General features: G+C 45.8%; 1 protein-coding gene across 3 annotated transcripts in view; it reads right to left on the bottom strand.

Annotated features, from left to right (window-relative positions):
- LOC132572476 (contactin-4) overlaps window positions 1-24133 on the bottom strand; it is a 706005-nt gene that overhangs the window by 53248 nt on the left and 628624 nt on the right. For all 3 annotated transcript variants that reach the window (XM_060239572.1, XM_060239573.1, XM_060239570.1), the window contains exon 13: window positions 2969-3144. In XM_060239572.1, coding sequence (XP_060095555.1) covers window positions 2969-3144 — 176 coding nt within the window. The remainder of the gene's footprint in view (window positions 1-2968; window positions 3145-24133) is intronic.

The raw sequence follows: 24133 nt of genomic DNA, 5'->3' as shown, positions 1-24133 counted from the left end.
GGGGGGGGAGCTGGCACCTGGGCGAAAGACCCAGAACCAGCAGGCTTGTTGTGCTTGGCCAGCTCTCCCCATGCTGTTTGGGGCAGGGCTGGAGAGCTGGCATCTGTAGATTGTGTGTTCTGTGGCAGAGAAGCTGGCACCTGGGTGAGAGACCCAGAACCAGCAGGCTTGTTGTGGTTGGCCAGCTCTCCCCGTGTTGTTTGGGGCAGTGCTGGAGAGCTGGCATCTGTAGATTGTGTGTTCTGTTGCAGGGAAGCTGGCACCTGGGTGAGAGACCCAGAACCAGCAGGCTTGTTGTGCTTGGCCAGCTCTCCCTGTGTTGTTTGGGGCAGGGCTGGAGAGCTGGCATCTGTAGATTGTGTGTTCTGTGGCAGGGAAGCTGGCACCTGGGTGAGAGACCCAGAACCAGCAGGCTTGTTGTGCTTGGCCAGCTCTCTCCGCATTCTTTGGGGGCAGGGCTGGAGAGCTGGCATCTGGGTTTCCTGCAGCCAGGACTGCAGAGCAGACCTTGAGCAGATTGTGTTTTGTGTGGCAGGGTTCATAGAGTAGATAGAGGTATATAGTGCATTTAGGTCCTATAGAGATTCTCTGGTGTGAAGTTAGGTTTGGCTTTGGGTGCCCCAGGAATTAGACCTCCTGGCCCAATCTTTTTGGGACTTAGGGTTTTTGTAGGAGAGAGTCCCCTGCGAGTTTCCTGCAGTTTTGGGGGCTCTGCCTCAAACCCCCTGCCCCCCAGTAGCCTCTAATTATGCCCTATGTTGCCATTGATTTCAATGGCCCATAGGGTATAATGGTGGAATAGGGGCACCCCTCTTTGGGTGCCCCTGGAATGGGACCCCCTGGCCCAATCTTTTTGGGACTTGGGGGGTTTGTAGGGGAGAGTCCCCTGCAGGTCTCCTGCAAATTTGGGGGCTCTCCCTCAAACTTACTCCCCTCCAGGCGGCTTCAAATATACCCTATTTGCCATTTATTTCAATGGCCCATAGGGTATAATGGGGCTGTATATTCGGAAATAGCAGCGCATCTACTGTATATGCGGCTATTCCGACTACGGAATTCAGAAATATACGGGATTCCCCCCGTATACGTCCGAATCCATGTACTTCCGAATTTTTTTTTGCACATCCCTATCCGGCCCCCCTCGTGCTGCGTGTGGCTAGAATCGGCACTACCCTTAGAATTGGCCCATGCCTCTCAGCATTCTCCTCTGAACTCTGACAGGCGTGAGCCAATTCTAAGGCTAGGGCCAATTCTAGTCGTGCTCCATGCAGGGGGAGGGGTCATGGAGTGCAGCACCACCATAGAAGGGAAGGGTTGGGGAAAGGGGAGAAGGGAGGGGGAGGTGGCTGTGGCAGAAGGTACAGCGGGCGGCATCTGACTGGGGTGCCATGAGCCCTAGGGCAAATGTCTAGTTCCCCCCACTGCCACCTCGCTGCACCGCCACCTCTTCCTTCCTTCTGCCCCCCTTCCCTTCTGTGCTTCCAACCACGATCAGCTGATTGGTGGTAAAATGCTGTTGCTGTGGCTGCCTCCCTTCCTTCCCTTCTGCGGCGGTGCCATGCTCTCCCCCCCCCCCCCCCGCACGCTGAGCATGGCTAGAATCGTCAATATTCTTAGAATCGGCCCACATCTCTCAGCATTCTCCTCTCAATGCTGAGAGGCATGGGCCGATTCTAACGGAAGGGCCAATTCTAATTGCACTCCGTGCTCAGTGAGGGGGGGGGTCATGGATTGCAGCACCGCCATAGAAGGGAAGGGAAGGGAAGGGAGGGGGCAGTGGCTGTAACAGTGGGTACAGTGGGTGGAGTCTGTCTGGGGTGCCATGTGCCCTAGGGCCAGCCCTGTGTCTCACAACCAGGTATCCTGGAGAGCCAACAACAAGGCATAGAGGCTGAGGCCTTCTGTTGATGTTGCCTCTTGGCACTAGTATTTACAGGATTACTGCCTCTGTATATGAAGATTATTTTTGTTACCATATGGCTAGTAGCCATAAACAGACTTGTTCTGCGTGAACCTGTCTAAGACAGGTTCCCAGCCACACAGCTGGACGTGTCATCAGTACCTGAGGGTTGGAAGGAAGCAAAGATGATTTTGGAGGAATGGGCCCAGCTTTGCTGTAAATCACATAGCTATCAAGTGGCTCCTTGTAACTTACCCGTGAGGGACCAGCCCTTCAAGAGGTGCCGGGGGGGGGGGGGGGCAGGAGTCCCAGGTTTCCTTTGGTCTGCAGCTTGAATTGAAAAGGAACTGGTGGTGTGCCATTCTGGAACTCTCCCTCAGTGAGTAGCCACTTATAGATCTATCCTCCATGAATCCATCTAATCCATTTTTAAAGCTGTCTATGTCTATGGCCGTCACTACATTCTCTGGTAGTGAATTGCATATTTTAATCACTGGTATAGCCAAGTATTTCCTTTTGTCCGTCCTCGACCTACTACTTCATTGAATGCCCTCAAGTTCTAGCATTTTTGGAATGGCAGAAAAGCCTCTTGTTCCACTCTCTCTACCCTGGGTATAAACTTTTTTATGCTCTCCCCCCCTTACAATTTATTTTCTAAAATGAAAAGTCCCAGACTTTTCAGCCTCTACTGATAGGAAAGGTTCCCAGCCCCTTAAGCATCTTAGTTTCTCTCTTCTGTATTTTTTTTCAGCTTGGTTCTTGCTGGGTAGTATGGGGCTAGTGTGTTAGACCTGAGTTTGAATCCCCCACTCTGTCATGGAAGCTTGCCAGGTGACTTTGGTCTAATCATTTACCCTTAGTGTAACCCGCCTCACAGGATGAAATGGAGAAGGGGAGCATGATGTTGTAAGCTGCTTTGGATTCCCACTGGGAGAAAAGCAGCATACAAAGTAAGAAATATATAAATATAAAATAGATCCTACAGAACATATATAAATATACAAATATAAAACAGATCCCAGAATACATAGTGAATAGCTTTGTGAGATTACTAATATTAACACTTACCCCTCCAACTCTTTCAAAGTGATCCCCATCCTTTTCAAAGTCTATCAGGCGTCCATTAAATGACCAGGTAAACATAATATCTAGTGGGTGATCATGGGACACCTGGCAAGGCAGAAGAATACTTTCACCAGCAGTGACATCCATGCTATTAGGTGCTACTATAAACCGTGTTGGATCTGTAAATAAAGGACAAAAAAGGAAACAATGCATTTATCATCTGGTAAAAAGTCTACATATTATTGCACTTAAGTAGAAATAAACTGCTGCAATTAACACATGGACTTAATTGCTGTAGGAGCTTCAGAACTCATATTATTTTGCCTGAACTAGAAACCTTTTAAATTTGCATCTACAAACTCAAACAGCAGTAGCATAGTCTAGCAATAACTGCAGCAGTACAGTGTTTCACTATTGTGCTGTCTGCACTGCCAACTCAGAGGCCAGTAACTAAGTTGGTAATGTACTTATTATAGGAGTGAAACATATAGGTATTTATGATACAGCTGTAGGATTGGCTCTTACCAGCTTTTCCTTTATTACATGATGGAAAATGGGCCTGGGCCCTCCAAAAGACCATGCCAGGGATTGTGAGACTTGCATAGACAAAAGGCTACAGTAAGTGGGTTTGGGACTGCCCCTCATCCCTTTTGTGATAGCAGAAAAGAGATCCAACCCAGAGGGAATTTTTTCTTTGTTGCAGCATGGCACATGAGAAATTAAAATTAGGAAGATAACCAAATTGTCTTAATAAATTTACTGTTGAAATACAAGGAAGTATTTTTGACTTACATAACAGATTTCCTATGGATATTTTGTAGAAGCCTTTGTTTACACAACTATTTTCAACTAGTAGAAGCCCCAATTAGCCAAGTTCCGGAATGATGGTTGTGTTGGTAAGCAGACACAATGTATCACAAAGATAAAGGACACAAACTATTCAAAATCAGGCACCATTGTAGAGCACACAGATTAATTCTCTCCCAGAGAAATCTATAGGAAACCTATTGGATGCAGAAGTGCTTTACTCTGACAGGCCCATGCTTTGACACGTTTACTAAGGCTTTCACAGGATGTATGAAAGACACAAGAAATCGACAGGTACATGTACTAGGCTGAGGTAAAACTGAAGCTAAGTCAAGTTTAAAAAGTAAGAATAAATATACAGCCAACAAAAAGAGCATGTGTTCAGTGATAACCATTTTTCCTTGAGTTGAAAGTATATTGATTTAACAACATTTGCAAAAAGCTTCAAAAAAGAAAGATTCAAGCAATTTTTACTGCTTGATGTATCTTCTGAAACCATCCACATACATAAACACAGCTTGAGGTTATTATACTAGTGTTATAGATTTTATTGTTATGCATGACTCATGAAGAAAACTGTGCAAAACTATGAGAAAAAAACAACTAACTGCCCTGTAAATATAAATAGCTGAATATAACTAGGCAGGACTTTTTTTGAGCAGGAATGCACAGGAACACAGTTCCAGCTGGCTTGGTGTCAGAAGGTGTGGCCTAATATGGAAATGAGTTCCTGCTTGTCTTTTTCTACCTCTGGAGGTGGTGGGCTCTTCTTTGGAGATTTTTAAACAGAGGCTAGGCTGGCATTGCCATCTGACAGCAATGCTGATTCTGTGAACTTAGGCAGATCATGAGAGGGAGGGCAGGAAGGGTTGCATCAGTGCTTAGTTGTAATGGCTGTTTCTTACACGCCCAGGGAAATGCCAATCACCACTTTGGGATCAGGAAGCAATTTTCTCCAGACCAGGTTGATCAGGGATCCTGGAGGGTTCCCCCCTGCAACTTCTGGGCATGGAGCAGGGGTCACTGGGGTATGAGGAGAGGTATTTGTGAATTTCCTGCATTGTGCAGGGGGTTGAACTAGATGGCCCTGGAGGTCCCTTCCAATTCTATGATTCTCTATGACTTACAATAAAATACAATAAATAAACTATGTAATGCTTCATGATAAAATAACAAACAATTGTCATTAACAGTACCAAATTCCCATAACAAGAATCAAAAATCCTTTTAAACATGAAATTTCCCCCTTTGAGACAGAAGGAAATAAGCCAAATAGCTTCTCTTGGAAGATAGGTCCACGGTTCTGCCACTTAAAAGGTTCTGCTTTTTGAAGCCTCTCAACAGATTTCAGGTTGTGGAAGCACTTGAACAAAGTCTCCTTGGCTAATGCTAAAGCTCAAAGAGGAAGTGCTTCTTGAGGAGTACTATGGATCACTTAGGGCTTTAAAGAAACCTCTTCCTCCCCCCCAAAAAACTCCAGAACAAGAAAAGAACTTTGGAGGTTGAACCTGATACCAAAGGATAATCAGTGTAGCTTTTTAAAGAATTAGTGTTATGTGTCCAAGCAGCAGGTGTCAGTTAACAGCTTGATCCTTTACTATGGAACAGTCTAAAGGCAAACAGGAGTTTTAGTTCTATGAAAAGATGCTGAATAGAATCATTAAATGATTCCCAGCCTTCCTTGAAAGAACTTGTTTCATTATTTGTTTAAATTGGTAGCATAGTTCATGGGGTTTCAGTATATCTGTTAGCGACAGAGAAATGCATTTTTTGAATTATCAACTATTTCTGGACTCTAGCAGCTAGCAGACAGGTCATATGCAATTACGGATACAGATTCACCTAGTTTCTCACCTTTAAAGAGGTTTGTGGCACATTAGGTATTACATGCTTTTGAGGGGCATTCCAGGATGGCTTATCTTGTCTAAAGTAATAGATGGTATGAAAGAAGACAATGAGAAGAAATTTCTGAGAATATTTTTGTCTACTTGGAAACCATATATTTGAAACATGGGCCAAAGGTTACAATGACTTCACTTGGTGCTTAGTAGAATAATCCTTATTTGCAGTAAAAACTTTTACCAATGTTTCAATTATTGCTACAGTTACCAACTCTGGCTTGAGAAATTCCTGGAGATCTGGAGGTAGTGCTAGAAAAGGCAGAGTTTGGGAGAGACCTCAGTGAGGGTATTATGCTACAGAGCTGGCCCTCTAAAGCTGCCATTTCCTTCTAGGGCTTCCAGAAGGCACTGAAGTTAGGAGTTTTTTTTTGGGGGGGGGGAGGAAGAGGTTTCTTTAAAGCCCTAAGTGATCCATAGAACTCTGTAGTTAGGAGGCACTGAAGTGGTCCTTATAATTAAATAGGTTGGGATGCCTTCCTTCCCACTCCTTCTATATCCTTCAAATACCAATTTAGATCCATAGTGAAAAGGGGAGTGATGGAACAGGTGACTTTGAGCTGCGTAGATATAAAAAGAGATTCTATGGTGATATTGATCAGCAGCACAGGGGATTTATAAATGTATTCATTTTATTTATTTCATTTATATCCCACCTTTCTCCCCAATGGGAACCTAAGAGGCTTTTGTCATTTTCTTCTCTTCCACTTTCTCCTGTGAAGTAGATTAGGTTGAGACTGTGCATGACTGGCCCAAGTTCACCAAGTAAACCTCAAAGGAAGAGCTGGGCTTTGAATGTGGGTGCTGCAGATCCTAGTCCAACACTCTGACCCTCAGCATGACACCAAAGACAGCTCTTGTGATTGCCCTCCAGGTTCTACAAAGTGAAAAGGGAGTATGAAATCCAGTATTAATAAAATGAGCAACAGGTGAATGTGTGTAGGTAGGGATGGGCATAGACTAATAAATGAATTGTGGTTTTTGCATGAATCAGGCTGATCTGTGCTTCATTTTGAATCAATTCATGGAATTGCATTGTCCTGAATTAAAAAATTAAACACATATTTCCCGTGTATCATTTGTTTCATTTTTGCAGTTTGTTTGCAAGACTGCCTAGCACCAATTCAATCAATTCCTAGGCAATGCTGAGGGTGGACTTCTGGGAGCCCTAGAAACACCAACAGAAGTTGTCCATAGCGTGATAGTCAGCTCTAAGAGTGAACTGTGGAGCTCCCATTCTGCTCTATGAGAGCAGACACTCTGACTGCTTTCACTTTGCAGCATAAAGAGAGAAGAGTTGTTATGAGAGAGCTGAAGCTGAGCTTTCCTGGGGGCACTTGCTTGCGGGGGGGCTATAATTCAAACATTCAAAATTCAATCTTCGCCAAACTTGGCAGGTGGGTGGAAGTCAGCCTGCTGAAGGCTCCTGATGAGTTTGGCATCTCTAACTTTTAAGGGGGCTGTTCTACACCTCCTGAACAAAATGAATCAAACCGCAAAATGGTTTGGGATATCAAATGAATCATGGACCAACACAACCCACTGCTTCGGGCAATCAAACAAACCAACTGAACCACCATTTTTCTACCCATCTCTATGTGTAGGTTTGTTGTGTAATATGTGAAGATTAAAAGATACATAGATTTGTTTTCAAACAGCCTAAAATAAATAAATAAATGGGTGGGGTGATTGCAGGTGACATCAGACAAAATGCACTACTGGTTCAGGAACTGCAGTATATCAACAAGGGAGAGAATGCATTGTCTCCCATAGCAGGAAATTATCGTGGGAAACTCCTGCTTTCACCCAAGACTAAGACAGAAACACTGATTCCCCCCAGGTTTGGTGGCAAGAAGCAATATAAAATTATGCCAAAGTCCTGTGCATTTTCTACGGGTGCTATGCCCTTCCTCCTCCTCTTCCTCCTTCCTCTCTCTCTCTCTCCTGTCTCCCATCTCCCATTTTCTTGAAGGATCCAAGTGCTTCTCTTCCATTTCTTTCTGATGAAATATTACATGCCATTTTAGATTAGATAAAAGTAAAAACATTTTTTTATCTTGAAACAAACACTGGAACCACTTCTACTGAAAACTGGTTACAGATGTATGCATAAGAAGACGACATTGGATTTATATTCTGCCCTCCCCCACAACAAACATCCTGTGAGGTGGGTGGGGCTGAGAGGACTCTCACAGCAGCTGCCCTTTCAAGGACAACCACTGCCAGAGCTATGGCTGACCCAAGCCCATTCCAGCAGGTGCAGGTGAAGTGGGGAATCAAACCCGGTTCTCCCAGATAGAGTCTGTGCACTTAACCACTACACCAAACTGTCTCGTTTCACAGCATTGACAAATGAACAGTGCCCACAGAAAAAGTGGAATTCAGGAGGTAACCTGCAATCTCTTGGCTGGCTCTATATCAAAGACTCGTTAAAATTTAAGGAAAGGTAAGGAAAAGTCTTCTGACAAATATCAAGTGACTTACAGCCACCTTTCAATAAATTGCTGTGTCACTTTGGGCAAGTAAATTAATTGCTTTGTTCCTCAGTTTCTTCTTTGGCACAAGGAATCAACATTTATCCACTTGACAAGATTTAATGAGTACCTGTTAACGAATATGAATAGAATAAGAAGTTTTTCTAATGAACTTCAAAAACAGAGCTGCAGCAGCCAGCAGGGAGCAGATTCAGAATTCATCACTCAGAGCAATGATTTGTCCCACCACACGTGAGTTCAGTCACAGCTCTGTTGCCAAGTCAGTTTTCACCCTCTTTTCTTCTTCCCTATACTTGCCAAGAATTCTAATTCTCTCTTAGTCACTACTAGGGCAAATGCAATACCAACAACTTTAAAAAAGGAGGAAGTTTTAATGTTCAATTTTCATTCATCTGAATTCTCAAATTTCTCCTGTCAAGTCTTCATCCACTCAACTTGGACTTCCTCCAATAGAGCAGACTTCATTAGACCAATGAAGGGAGACTGAGTTGAAAAGAGATCTTAGTAATTCGGCCCCGCCCTGGCCGCGAAAGCGGCTACATGCTGCGGGGCCGTCTTTGCATCCCCGGAAGGATGCAAGGCTGTGCTGAGCTTTCCAGGCATCCGGGTGCTTCAGGAGGGTGGAGTGTTGGGGCTATATATAGCCTCAGCCCTGCCCATCTTTCGCAGTCCTGGGGAAGCTCTCGGCTGGGTTGGAGGCACGTCGGATGTCCACGGCCAGGAGCGTGTAGGCAGGGACGTTTGTGGCGGGCCTGGCTCCGGGGGTCCAGGCAGGCGAGCGGCGAGTGTAGAGAGCAAGCGGTAGCAGCGAGCTGTCGGGGAGCTTCGTTGGGCCCCAGGAGGGGCGTCAGTAACTGGAGGGAGGGCAGTGACGCCTGGGAGCAGCGGCCTCGTTATCCTCGGCAGGGAGCCTTGTTGGGTGCCTGGCTACAGCATGTTGGCTGAGGGTTAAGTGGGGGTCGTATGCTCTCAGCTTCCCCCCCCCCAGGAATTCATGATAGGGCCCCTTCGGTTGGTTTGGGGGTTATTTTGTAAGAAGTGGTGCAACCCACTCCTATCCTACTCCCTCGCCCAAAGTAGCTTCTTTGGTGTTGGGGAGTCTTTGTGCTTTCTTCTTAATGGGTCCAAAGAAGGGGCAGGGCCCTTCCAAGGGCAAGCAGCCTGCAAAAGGCACCAGGAAGCGGGTCTGTCCGGGGGCCCCAGGGGAAGACCAGATGGATAGTGTTGACATGAGGCAAGCCATAATGGAGCGGCTGAGAACTCTGAAAAGGGAGCGGGGCGCGTTGGGGGCGCTTGCGGTTTGGCCTGGGCATCACAGTGCCACTGGGCGGTCAGGGACCCTTACTTTTGAGAGAGAGGTGTTGGCAAGACTTTCTGCATTGCAGGAGGGTATGGGCTCTAGGACGACGTTCGACTGAAGCCAGGAGGTAAGTACGAGCAGGGATGCGGTGCCGAACGACGAAGTGGTTGAACAGGAAGTCATTGAGGACAGGCAACAGCCGGCCCAGCCAGTTGTAGTGGCGGTGACACCGGCAGGTGTGGAAGGTAAGATGGCATCGACACAGCAGCATGCCACATGGCCTTGGGGACCCAGCGTATTGCCAGGGCCCGTGGGGTCGGGGCAGGTGTCTACCCCTATAGAGCAAGGGGGACATTGGGTTTTCCCGGCTCAGCCCGGGCCATCATGGGCGTCAGGGAGTCCTGCTTTGGGGCAGGTACAGGGCATCCCGGTGGGTTGGTGCCAGCCACCTTCAGCTTCTTTGGGGTTGGAGGCCGCACAGGGATCGACAGCATCGACAGTGGCGACAGGGGTGTTACCCTGGGGAGGGCAAATATCAGTGGCCCAACCTTTGGGATGGCCCAGGATTCAGTGCAATCCATGGGGTTATCCCCCTAATCCTTATGGGTCAGTCCCCTTTTTGGCTCTCCCTTTTGGAGACTTGGCAATGCCTTTGGGGGACCACCTGACGCGACACGGGAAAAATTTTTGAGGGGCGAATAAGTTGATGTATTTAGTCTTCTGTACAGAGAATTGGAGAAGAAGAGTAAGGAGGAAATGGACGAGAAGGAGAAGCTCAGGCGTAGGAAGGTTGATAGGACCTGGGCCAATTGGCTGCCGGGTTTTCTCATATATGCAGGAGTGATTGCAAGGGCACAGCCAGGTAGGGCTGCACCATTGTTTCAGTATTGTGACATCATATCTAAGACATACACCGATTTTGCGGGAGTGGCCTGGTTACAATACGATGAAACTTTTAGGATGAGAGCAGCAATTAATCCGATGTTGCCATGGGACCAAATCAATCAGCAGTTGTGGTTGCAGCTGATGGCCCTGGCTAAGCCCAATTTGGGTGATAGGGCCGATAGTGGGCATTTAGTACATAGACAGCCAGGTACCTCAACAGCCTGCTCTATGGCGGGTCAGCCGGTTTAACCCCGGCTGCTATGTTGGGAGTTCACGTCTCAAGGAGTGTGCTCACGGAAATCATGTAAATTCAGTCATGAATGTCGGTTATGCGGTGGTCCCCATGCATTTTCGGCATGCAGTAAAGCCAAACAAAAGGGGGGGGGGTCAAAGCGCCCCGGGAGGGGGTATTTCGCAGACACCTGGTAAAGGGTCCTAGTCCCATTCAACTGAGAGTTCTTAGGCGTTTCCTAGAAGGTTATCCCAGCGTCGCTGACAGAGACTATTTGTGGGATGGGTTCAGTTTGGGGTTTAGGATCCCATTTCAGGGGCCTAGGGCACCCTGTAGGGCATCCAACTTTCGTTCCATTGTGGGACTTGAGCATGTTGTTAGAGCAAAGATAGCAAAGGAATGTGTGGAAGGGCGAGTTATTGGTCCTTTCAAAGCCCCTCCAGTTCCATGTTTGAGGGTCTCCCCATTGGGAGTGGTTCCTAAGAAGGCAGCGGGTGAATATAGGTTGATTCACCACCTTTTTTATCCCAGTGGGAGGTCGGTGAGTGATGGAATTCCCGACCACCTTTGTTCAGTTAAATACACTTCTTTTGACTAGGCGGTCAACGTCGTGCAGGGGTGCGAGCTGGGCACAGAAATGGCCAAATGCGACATTAAGTTGGCATTTTGTCTTTTAGCTGTGCACCCTGAGGACTTTGAGCTGTTGGGATTTAAGTTTGAGGGAAAGTATCATATGGATAGAGCATTGCCAATGGGGTGCTCTGTATCCTGCGCTGCCTTTGAGCAGTTTAGTTCCTTCTTGGAATGGCTGCTGAAGGATAGATCGGGGTCCGGTGAGACAGTTCATTATTTAGATGACTTTCTGTTCATGGGCACAGCAGGGACCGGACGTTGTGCCAAGCTGTTGGAGCTTTTCATGAAGCTGGCGGATGAGCTCGGTGTGCCGTTAGCACATGAGAAGACGGAGTGCCCTGCTACACAACTTACATTTTTGGGTATCAAGTTGGATACCTTCCAGCAAGCTTCTCGGCTGCCAGTTGAAAAGGTCCAGCGGCTTAGGGAAAGGCTGGCAGCATTAAAGCGAAAATGTAAGGTGTCGCTTTTAGAGCTGCAGCAACTGGTAGGGCATCTCAATTTTGCCTGCAGAGTTATAGCGCCAGGCAGGGCATTCCTTCGGCACCTTTGTGATGCCATGGGGTCACTGCGTTTACCTCAACACAGAGTGTGCATAATGGCTAGCATGCGCAGTGATTTGGAGGTCTGGGAGAACTTCTTGGAGTTATTTAACGGGGTATCCTTTTGGCGGGAGGATATGAAGGTCGAAGCCGACCTCCAGATACCCTAGGACGCTGCAGGTTCTACTGGTTTTGGGGTTTTGTTTAGAGGGCACTGGTGCGCTGAGCAGTGGCCTAAGAATTGGCAAGCCAGCGGCATTTGCAGGAACTTGACATTTTTGGAGTTTTTTCCAATCGTGGTGGCAGTCTGTATATGGGGGGAACAGTTGGCCAACCAAGTGGTGCATTTTTGGTGCGACAACTTGGCGATGGTGCATATAATCAACTCCTTGTCCTCCAAGTCCATACCAGTGATGAACCTGGTTAGGGTTTTCACGCTACGCTGCCTTCATTTAAATATTTTGTTTTTAGTTAAGCACATGCCCGGGGTCAATAATGGGGTGCCGGATGCTCTGTCTCACCGACAGATGGAGCGCTTTCGTCAGTTGGCCCCGGAGGCCGATCCTCAGCTGGTTTGGATGCCTTGGGACCTGTGGCAGCTTGGCAGGCAGAAGCTGGTAGGGCAATTCTTTTAGCATTGGCCCCGAGTACCTGGAAAGCTTATGAACGGGCTGCCTTACAGTTTAGGGTATTTAGGTATTCTGTGGGGCTGGGGGATAGCTGGCCCATCCCGGTCTCATACCTGATGCAGTTTTGTGTGCAACAAAAGAGTAGGGGACTAGCGGTTAAATCTATTTGGGGTCAGTTGGCCACTTTAGCTTTTATTAATAAGGCTCAGAGGTACCCAGTGGCTGTAGAGGATTTTAGGGTGAAAAAGATGCTCGAAGGCTGGTCTAGGGAACGTGGGGCGTGTGTGGATGCCCGACAGCTTATTTCCCCTTCTATACTTAGGGGGCTGGGCGGTGTTTGGCCGGAGGTGTGCAGTTCTGATTATGAAGTTGCATTCCACGCAGCTCCATTTACGGCATTTTTTGGTGCCTTAAGGGTATGCGAACTAGTGCGGCTGTCACGGAGTGACCGGTCTGATGGTGCATTGCAGCGCAGTGATGTAACATTCGAGGGCGGACACGTGTTGTTGCGAGTCCGGCGATCCAAAACGGACCAAAGGCAGAAGAGCACCACAGTTAAGCTCGGTCCTTGTGAGGAGGCTGGTTTATATCCAGTGCAAACGTTACAGCAGTACGTGGCTGTCCGAGGGAATGCCCCAGGGCGCCCTCACCAAGTATCAATTTTGGGCGGTGACAGCACGAGCACTGGATAAGTTAGGATTGGGGAGATTTAAGTTTGGGACCCATTCCTTCCAAATTGGAGCTGCATCGACTGCGGCAGCAATGGGCTATCCTGGACCGGCCATCCAATGGGTGGGATGTTGGCGCTCGGCTGCTTACCGTGCATATGTGCGTCCACTGCTGTTTCCCTGAAGAACCGGGAGTTAGCGGTTTTGTTATGTTAAGTTGATGTTCAGTTGTTGAGAGAGTCTGACGGGCCGCTTGGGACCCGGCAGGGATTGAGCGGGCCAGAAGGAAGGCAAATCGGGCCCTGAGGAAGGTCTTGGAAGGGGGTCTGGATACCTTCCTTCCCCACCCTGGGATTAGGGTGGATATGGTTGAGTTGTACTGGTCAGATGGCGTCCATCTGTTGGACTTGGGGAATCGGGCCTTTTTGAGTGACTTGCGGCAAGGTCTTTGGGCAGCTCTGGGCCACCCGGGGGGGGGGGCGCTAATGCCTAAGCAGAGGCTTGGCATTGGTGGTGGCAGAAGGAGCAAGGGGTTTATACCTTGCTGGTGAGCACCCAGGCCTCTGCACCTGTTTAGTGCAGTCGATCCGCAGGAACGGCAGATGGGCTTTACGGCTCAATGTCGTATAATGCGGATCGTATTCATGCCTTCCCCTTTATTCGCCTCTTTCTGGTGATCGGGGCTGAAGTGTAAGGGGAGGACAATTGTTGGCCTGCCAGCCTGGCGCTAGCCATATTTGTATGGCTCATGCTGGGGGACAGGGTGGCTCGCCCATTGTTGGACTTGGCGGAGTCGGTGGAAGACCCCACGGCTTGTCCAATAGCTGTTTTACCTTGCTGTGTTAATTTGTGAAGTTAATAAAGTGGCCCGTTTCCCAATAATTATGTGTCAGCCTCTTTATTCCGACTGGGGGGTGCAAAAAGGACCCAACCCAAAGCTTTTGTTCACATCTCCCTCATAACCCAACACATATCCCAGACATCTAGGTTTGTTTCTGGATTTTCATCTTCCTGCATTCTTAACTTACAACACAAGTTTTGTAACCTGGAACATGATTATCAAGAATGCTTGTTAAACTGCAGGTCAGCGCTTTTTTTGTAGCAGGAACTCCTTTGCATATTAGGCCATACACCCCTGATGTAGCCAATCCTCCTACAGTAGGCCTTGTAAGAAGAGTCCTGTAAACTCTTGGAAGATGGGCTACATTAGGGGTGTGTGGCCTAATATGCAGTGGAGTTCCTGCTACAAAGAAGCCCTGACCTGTAACACCCAGAGGGCTACCTTCTTCCTTTCAGCCATCATAGCCCTGCATCTTTGGGTGCTTGTGTGCCTGCCTTTGGCCACTGCTGGGCTTGCAATGGCAGGTTCCAGCTGATGTTATCCTCAGATGCCTCCTTCCTGCTCAGCATGCGTCAAGCTGTTGGGAGCCAGCTATGCTGGAGTGCTCCTAGGCAGCTGGCCTGCTTCTCTGCCTGCTGTGAGGGAGTTTTGTGTGGCTCAGGGGGAAGCAGAAGGGTCCTGCCAGGTGTGGGGACCATCACTACAGTGGTCTCAGTGCAGTGTGGGTGGTTGCTGTGGATCCCCTGGGTAGGGCTGGGGCAAAGAAAGAAGTCCGAGTATCTGGCATATTTGATTAAGTGGCAATTCCATTTCTATGAGTGCTGGATAACAAAGTTTTTACTGTAGTTGCCTCTGATGTATCTAAAATATACAACTGGCCACAGGCTAGCAGAGATTGTAAATCAGGATGTATAACAGATGTGTATACTGTTCCCTGTATTCAAAAACAGTATTTTCATGCCCTGAAGAAATGTTCAGCTTTGTTCCAACAGAAGTGACAACAACAAAAGTGTACTTATGGTGATTAATATTTCTTGGAATTGCTGAGAAAGCAGATTCTGACCAGTTAGAGAATTTGCAAAAGTTTTCAATATCCTACGGCTAATAATCTTCCTATTGTGCCAGCATGCTTTATAATGATCCTCACTTTTCTCACAGCTGAAAGTTTGCCTAGACATATATGCATAAAAATGCATCTACAACAAGTGCATTTGTCCATCTATTTGATCAGCTGTGCTCTCAATAAACTGCCACACACAAATTTTCTAGTTTTATTTCTGCTTAATAAACATTTATTTTACCCTAATAATTCTGATTACATTCACATAGTTTCCACAGTTGCACAGTGTTAATGTCTAAGTTTTTTCTGTTCATTTATAGCATTTTTCTGTTCATTTATAGTTGTGCTATGTATACCTTATTATTATTTCCATTGCTATAATGAATATTAAAATGAGTGGCTGATATCAATTGGGGGAGCGGAGTGGAAACAAAACAAAGCCCCCCCCCCCCCCACTGATAGGCTAAGGGTTTCTACGTACTTTGAGGGATTCCCAGACATGTAGAAAAACACAGCTTCGTAAATTAATTCAAAGTTTTAAAGAAGAAATTGTCTGAAAACTAGAGCATGTTTAAAAAACAAAGAATGTTGAGAACAGGTGAAAATCATTTAAAGAAGAAAAAGCAGAGGAATATGTGAAAATTGATCATTAATAAAGAGCTCATATAATCTGGAATGATGGGGGATATTTGTCCTTGCGCAAGTCTGTCTTGTTACCACTAACAATACACTTTATTGCCAACTTCCTATTAATAAAGCAGTGAAATGGGCCATTCACAGACAGAGTAGTTTCTGCATGTTTAGGAGCAGGGCTTTTTTTCCTGGGGGAGCTCCCTGAATGGAATTCTGAAACCTCTTAGTGAAAACAAAATTCTCAAAAAATGTCTAAAAGTTTATGAGGGGCCCTGGGGGAGCATGGCATCATTTATGACATCACAAAAATATTAAAATAAAAGTTTGAAAAATAAATGAGGGGATGCCCAGTAGTGGCTGTAGGCAAGAAGGGAAACAGCCAGGCAGCCCAGGGGACTTGTTGCTCTCACCAAGGGAAATTGCCTTAGCACATGAAAGTCCACAGAACATGAAAACAATATTGTTTCAAAGAATCCCATGTGTTTCTCCTTCATTTCCCTCTTGAGAGTTCCAGCACCTCTTTTTCCAGAAAAAAAGCCCTGGTTAGGAGGTTTCTCAGGTATGCAGCAAATTGTGAATGCTTAAATTAAAAAAACAGCTCCCCCATCTATAATGTACGATGCCTAGAGTTGCTAGTTTGCTTCCTTGCTTCTCCACCCTGAATTATTTGCCCTGATGTCAACTGCTTTTCTATATTTATATTCACACTTCATCTGCTCTTATCTTCATACTATTATTAATTGCTACTGGCCTACTCATCTATGGAGTTCTATCATCATTTCCTTCTTCCTTTCAGAAGTTTTGCCCCTTTTATTTTTCTTTGATTGTATGATCTTTCCTTCATAGCTTTTGTCTTTGCATACCTTTGCTCACTCTGTCAGTCCCCCCTAGTCTCAGAAATCTGTCTCTGCTGTAGTCTATAATCATCCTCTCTCTCACACACACAAGATCTACACCAATTGTTAGCTGCAAATGTATATGCCTGTCAAGCTAACTGCCACTTCCCCAAAGTTCCTTGCCTGAACCTCTCTGCCATCATTTTTCTTTCTCCACATGTCCTCCTATTTCCCTTCCATCTACTCAGTGCTATCAATTTCATGTAACACTCTATATAGACTCAAATAATTATTTTCTTTTGTTGTTTTGTTTTTTTCACCTCAAAATTCTGCAGCTTATATTATCAAATGATAGCTTTACTCCACTCACTTGGACTTAGTTCCTGGAAACAGAACAGAATGTGAATAAATGAGTTATTCTTCCCTCCATGGGCAAATAAGTTAGAAGAACGCTTGTTTCATTCACATTTTGTAATCCCTCCATCCATGTTCTCTGTATTTATACACCCACATGGCCACTAAGCTCAGAAACCCCTAACAGCACATGTACCACACAGCAATTATTTCCAGATTTTAAGATGGCACCAGGCTTTAAAAGTAAAAAGAAAGAAAGAGACTTTTTCTGCAGAATCTCTTAGCCTCTCCATGAATCTGTATTGGTATCCAGAGCATACGTACTAGGTCCTAGGCTCTCATTAGCAGGGGATGGGAGGGAGCTTTCCAAAAGCCAGTGGTGTAAGTGATGTCCCCAATGTGATGACATCATGTGGTTACCATAGAGCTCTGTCCAAAATACCAGAGTATTGCCATGCAACATCCCTGGTCTGATGACATCATTTTTGCATGACATCATCACACTGGGGACATTGCACCACATTGTGGCTGTTTGGGGGTGGGGCTTACCCCCGTTGCAGCCAGATGGCAGGCAAGAGCTCACAAAATCAGGGGATCCCCACTTCCACCTAGGGCTGGCAACCCTGGTATGTACTCAGGACATGGTGGGATAGGTGTGTTTGATGTTATTAGCGCCAGAGTATGAGATTATTTTTAGACTGTTTGAAGCTTGTGGCTAGTTTTAGATAACAGAGTCCAAACAAATCAAACAGTGTCACAGTGTAGGATTATTGTACATTTCTGGTCTTGCTATAAAGTTTTGTGGAACTAGCTTTATCCATGAATTAGGTACCATGGGGAGGGGGGAACCAAAGAATCTAAGATGTGCATGTATGAGTTTGGCTTCAATTGATAGACTATGTCACTTAATGTACCCAATTCAAAGGAAAAGAGCTAATTCACATGTAGTCTGGTGTCATTTCCATTTGGTTGACCAGCAGTTATTGCCAATCTGCTTCCCCTCCCCCGCATCAGACTGCAATTGATTTATGGCAGGGATAGCCAATGGTAGCTCTCCAGCATGGCTGATGGCTGGGGATGATGGGAGTTGTAGGCAAAAAACATCTGGAGAGCTACCGTTGGCCATCCCTGTTTTATAGTGACCCTGTGGAGTTTTCAAGGCAAGTGATGAGCAGAGGTGGTTTGCCATTGCCTGCCTCTTCACAGAAACACTGGACTTTCTTGGTGGTCTCCCATCAAAATAATAACTGAGAACTGAAGAGATCAGTACAGCCTGCGCTATCCAAGTAAGGGTTGCCAGTCTTCTGCAACATTCTTTATACAAAAACAGGACTGGGTATGCTCCAATACATTTTAAGAAGTAATTTACAAAAGACAGTTAATACTTTGAACAGGCCATAGTATGTGATTTTGTGCAGATAAAATAAGAAATGTGCTTCAGGTTTGATGCAATTCCAAAGGTCTGATGCAATTCCTAGGCCAAATCTGATCCCTTATTCTTCATCTTTCTGCATATTTGTGTAGCACACATCAATATGGACTTGCCTTTAGGAAAAGCAGAAGACTGCCTATCTCTGTTCCCATTCAAATTTCATAGATCTGGTAAGACTCACGTTTAAAAACAAATCAAAACCACTTTTGTCAAGCTCAGTTTATTCTGCATCCTATGGAGGAAACATCTCACCATCTATTAACATTTTACTTTCTTATCATCAGCCTTGGGAGCTTTCAATATTAAGCCAACCCAACCAATGCTGGACACCTATTAAGACATTTTATTTTGGAAGGATTTTCTTTTAAAAAATTCTTTGTAAATGGGAAAGAGTTTTAAGCACCTCATCTACTTGAACTCCACAAATGTCCAATGTCTGTGAAGGTGACCATATATATATATATTTTAAAAATTCTGTTAATGTTTCTAGAAACCAGGCAATGATATTGTTTGACATATTGCATTTCTGTGAGTGGCTGAAACAACCTGATGAAAAATGACACCCAAGTGTAACTCTGATGAAACTTTTTCTAGCCATATTCATCACAAGCTTAAGCCTTCAGCTAAGCAATTTACAAATCACCCCGAAGGAGAAAGCTTACCAATCTGTTTTCAAGGACTTGAAAAAGTGAAAAAGATCTATTTAATGACCTTACAGGAGCAGCAAACAAACTGCAATACAGAAGCCAAATTAGAGCAGAGAAATGTTCCTGGATGTTGCGTAGCCACATTGCCAACATATTACAGTAGGATTGTCAATGCATTATGAGAAGCAGCTATTTATTTAGGATTTGATTCCCCCCCCCCCCCACATGTGGCTCTGGCCACCTTTCACATTTCAAAGTAAGTTACATGTATAAGTCAATTATTTTTTATGAATTTGCCTTGAAGTTATAAATGGCTGTGACATGCCCTGACCATCCATTTAGTTATTTTCTGCTAATCCTTGTTTAAAATATTTCAAAACCAAAACAGTTATTTGAATGTTAAATTACAATGGCTGTTTTCTTCCACAGTCAGTTAAAGGAGATCAGAAGAGCCCTGCTGGGACAAACAAAACATCCTGTTTCACGTAGCTGCCACCCATCCAAGAGCCAGTTTGGTGTAGTGGTTAAGTGTGCGGACTCTTGTCTGGGAGAACCAGGTTTGATTCCCCACTCCTCCACTTGCAGCTACTGGAATGGCCTTGGGTCAGCCATAGCTATAAAAGATCTGTCCTTGAAAGCTGTCTCTCAGCCCCACCTACCTCACAAGGTGTCTGTTGTTGGGGGGGGGGAGGTAGAGGAGACTGTAATCCACTCTGAGGGGTGGGGTATAAATCCAATATCTTCATCATCATCTTCTTCTTCTTTGGGGAGCCCACAAACATGAAGGCAATAGCCTCCCCCCACATCTATTCTCAGGCAGCTGGCACTCAGAGACAAACTGCTGCTAAGAATAAAGGCCACCATACCTACTAGCCCCTAATAAGCCTATTTTCTGTGAATTTTACTACCCCTTTAAAGCCAAGAAAATTAGTAGGGCCCTGACCTGGATGGCCCAGGCTAGCTCAATCTCATCAGATCTCAGAAACAAAACCGGGTTGGCTCTGGATAGTATTTGGATGGGAGACCTCCAAGGAAGTCCAGGAGTGCTACATAGAGGCAGGCAATGGCAAACCACTTCCAAATGTCTCTTGCCTTGAAAACCTATGGGATCATCATAAGTCAGCTGCAACTTGATGGTACTTTCCACCACCACTAAGCCAATAGGCCTGTACTATATCTTGAAGCAATGGATGCCATTATGCTGGTGCTGGTTATTTGCTGGTTATTTACAGTTATATCTTTTGCTTGAATATACGAGGGTTGTGTATTTTTCAAAATCGAGTATATTGAAACAAAACAAATCAGTATTTCTTCATATTCCCAAATCTCAGTATCTGTATGTTATTGGGATTTGGAAAATATTTGGGATTGCTGAATTTTTTGGCTCAATTATACCCTATGGTTCTCACAGGCTACAATGGAGAATCGATCCAGGGGTATCTGGGGCTCTGGGGGGCTGTTTCTGAGGTAGAGGCACCATATTTACATCACAGCTGAAAAATCCCATTTTCGGATAGCTGAATCACTAGTCCCCTTAGTGATCAGCTTAGAAAATATATGATATAAACCAATAGGTATTTATCAGGTATTTTTTCAGCTCAATTTATACTAAGCCTACATCCCTATATATGATCAGTGAGGTTATAAATCAGTTTGACAATTCTTTTGGTATTTCTGAAATTTTCATGTACTTCAATGAAACCTGGGTGACTTCAATGTCCATGCTGATGACGCGACCTCCAGTCAGGCAATGGACCTAGTGTCATCCATAGCGACACTGGGGCTCTCCCAACTTGTTACATCACCCACTCACCAGGCGGGACACATGTTAGATTTGGTCTTTGCAGTTGGGGTTTTGGTGGACGATATTACTGCTGAGGTGGTGCCATGGTCGGACCACTTTGCCCTTAAGGCTCGTGTGGATGTTCCACCCCAAGCCCGTTTAGGTGGTGAGTTTATTTTGGCTTGCCCGTGGAGCCTGATGGACCCTGAGTGGTTCCAAACGGCTCTATGGGATCCCTGGCGACTCTCTCGATGACCTGGTGGAGTCTTAGCAGGGTTGACTCTCCAGACCAAGCAATGAGATCGCTCCTCAGCGCCCTCGTGTTAAGCTGGCTCCGTGGTATACCCCGGAATTACAGCAGCTGAAAAGAGGACTCAGACGGTTAGAGAGGCAATAGCGGTGTGCTCGAGACAAAGCGACTAGAACATCTTATAGAGAGTTTATGAGGTCCTATGAGATGGCAGTCAAAGCCACAAAGAAGACCTACTTTGCGGTCAAGATTGCATCTGCAAGTTTGTGCCCGGCACAATTGTTTAGGACAATCCGGAATCTTACAACACTGCCGCAGGGCAGACCAAATGCTAGGGAATTGGAGATTGGCTGTGAGGCTTTTGCGGAATTTTTTGCAGATAAGATCTTGTCGCTCCCCCATGACCTCTCTGCCACATTGGAAACAGTACATGAACTCGAGGCCCCGTGCCTGTCTTCTGGGCCAATTCTGGATTGCTTCAACATGCTCAGCCTGGAGGAAGCTGACAGAATCCTCTCCACTGTATGCCCAACAACTTGTGATCTGGACCCTTGCCCCTCCTGGCTAATTAAATCTTGCCAGAGAGAGCTTAGATGTCCTATACGGGACATCGTAAATAGATCCCTCTTGGAAGGGCTTTTCCCAACACCTCTTAAAGAGGCTGTGGTCCGCCATCTCCTGAAAAAAGCTACATCAGATCTGGCTGAATTGGCACATTATCGGCTGGTCTCGAATTTACCCTTTTGGGGTAAAATTATTGAGAGGGCAGTAGCATTACAGTTACAGTTTTCTGGATGACGCTTACATTTTAGATTGCCACCAGTCCGGCTTTCGCCCAGGCATGGGACGGAGACAGTGCTGATCGCCCTAGTGGATGATCTCCAGCAACATCTGATCAAGGCAGCTCAGTGGTACTGATGTTGTTAGACCTATTGGCTGCGTTCGATACGGTCGACCATCAGTTGCTGATCTGCCGCCTCGCTGACGCGGGGATTCAGGGGTTGGCCTTGCAATGGCTTTCCTCTTTCCTTGATGGTCGGGGACAAAGGGTAGCGATTGGGGGTGAACTGTCCCAGAGGCACCCGCTTAACTGTGGGGTTACACAGGGGATGGTTCTCTCCCTGATTTTATTCAACATCTACATGCGCCTCCTTGCCCAGAGTGTCCGGAGGTATGGGTTGGGCTGTCACCAATATGCTGATGTCACCCAACTCTACTGATGGACAGCCTGCCTGACTGTGTCCCAAAAAACCTTGATCTGGCATTGCAAGCTATGGCAGGTTGGCTCAGGCTGAGTAGGTTGAAGTTGAACCCAGCGAAGACAGAGGTCCTTTGCCTGAGTCGCGGTGGTCTGGGTAGGGAAATTGCCCTACCATCATTTGACGGTGCGCCATTGTAAATGGCGCACAAGGTCAAGAGCTTGGGGGTGCTGCTGGAGCCTGCCTTGACAATGGAGGCCCAGATAGCAGCCACTGCTAAATCCGCTTTTTTTTCATCTTAGGGGGTGAAGCAGTTGGTCCCTTTCCTGGAGCGCGGCAACCTAGCAACAGTGATCCATACAATGGTCCCTTCGAGTTAGGACTACTGTAAAGCCTTCTACATGGGGCTGCCCCTGTGCTGATCCCGGAAACTGCAGTTAGTGCAGAATGCAGCGGCCAGGCTGTTATTGGGTCTTCCTAGATGGGAGCACATACAGCCAGGGCTGCGGGAACTGCACTGGTTGCCAATAGTGTACCGCATTCGTTACAAGGTGCTGGTCATTACCTTTAAAGCCCTATATGGCCAAGGACCTGCCTACCTTAGGGACCGTCTCTCCCCATATATTCCCCAGAGGGTACTGCAATCTGGTTCTCAAAATTTATTGAATATCCCTGGGCTGAAAGAGGCCAAACTGAAAGTTACTAGAGAAAGGGCCTTCTCGATCTCAGCCCCACACTGGCGGAACCAACTGCCAGAAGAGGTGCGGGCCTTGCGGAACCTTGCTCAGTTCCGCAGGACCTGCAAGACTGCTCTTTTTCAGCTGGCCTTTACTTAATGATCATACAACATACTGGTAAATGAGTACCGTCGCCATAGAAAAACTGTACAATGCATAACACCAATTTTTTTACATTAATTTAATCCTAGAATGTTTTTAACTATCATGATTAATTTTATAAATGGTTAAGTTATAATATGTATGTTTTAATTGTTGAAATGCCTGTGTTGTGAGCCGCCCTGAGCCTACTTCGGCGGGGAGGGTGGGATACAAATTAAATATTATTATTATTATTAGTATAAGGCATTCAGGCTATCCAAAAGCATTTGAATGTATAAAATAACCAGCCATTTCCTTTTCTACCTTGCCAACATAGAGATGCACTCGAGCCTCTGCCCTCATCTCCCAGCTGCCTTTGGCTGCTATGTAAATACATCACTAAAGAAAGAGCTCTTTTCTTTCTCTCCTGCTTCAAATAGAAATGCCAGGTTTTTTTGGAGGGGGGTGCTGTACCACCAGCTGTGCTTATCATCTCTCCAATTGTAATCTAAGCATCCTTTTTGCCTGCTGTAATCATCCAATGGGTTACCACGGGTAACAATTCCTTAGTGCACTCCAATATCCAATTTGCCTATAAGCAAAGCATTCAAAGGGTGAACTAAAAGCAAGTCAACAACCCCTGGCAAAACTAAGGGCTTCTGATTCACCTGTCTTTCATACCCAAATAAATTATTATGTATACAATAATAAGACCGGCTAGGCAGAGATGAGTGGAGTGTAGAGTACCGTAGAGACACAGTCATCCAAAAGCCAATAGGGCTGCATGCGGTTGATATGCCCTGGAATTTCTTGTCCATAAGGGCATGGATTGTTGTTTCAAGATAACAAACCTGAGAGGATGACATCTGCGTCTGTGGTAGTGCTATTATGCACCCTGGAAATCATGTCTCTGTGTGTTTTTTTAAATGAGAAAAATGCATAAAATCCTACAAAATCACATATGAAACCAAACTCCACTTGCAGCATAAAATCGATGCATTGTGTTTTATTAGATGCAGCTCTGATTGCTCCGTAGACAGTTTTCATTGATAAGGGTTAAGTTTTGACCACAGAATAAAACAAAGACTTAATTCATTAAGTGCTCCAGAACTGATTCAATTTACAAGGCAGCCCAACAATTCAAACTCTCCCAGAAAATACTTGAGCACTTCTGACTGTAGGTGTCACTGAAAGATCAGAACAATTTTAATTCTCATCCTGTCAGC

The sequence above is a fragment of the Heteronotia binoei genome, chromosome 5 (assembly GCF_032191835.1).
Source record: "Heteronotia binoei isolate CCM8104 ecotype False Entrance Well chromosome 5, APGP_CSIRO_Hbin_v1, whole genome shotgun sequence".
Taxonomy (NCBI): Eukaryota; Metazoa; Chordata; class Lepidosauria; order Squamata; family Gekkonidae; genus Heteronotia; species Heteronotia binoei.
The sequence above is the reverse complement of the archived record's forward strand: the minus strand, read 5'-3'. Positions and strand labels throughout refer to the sequence as shown.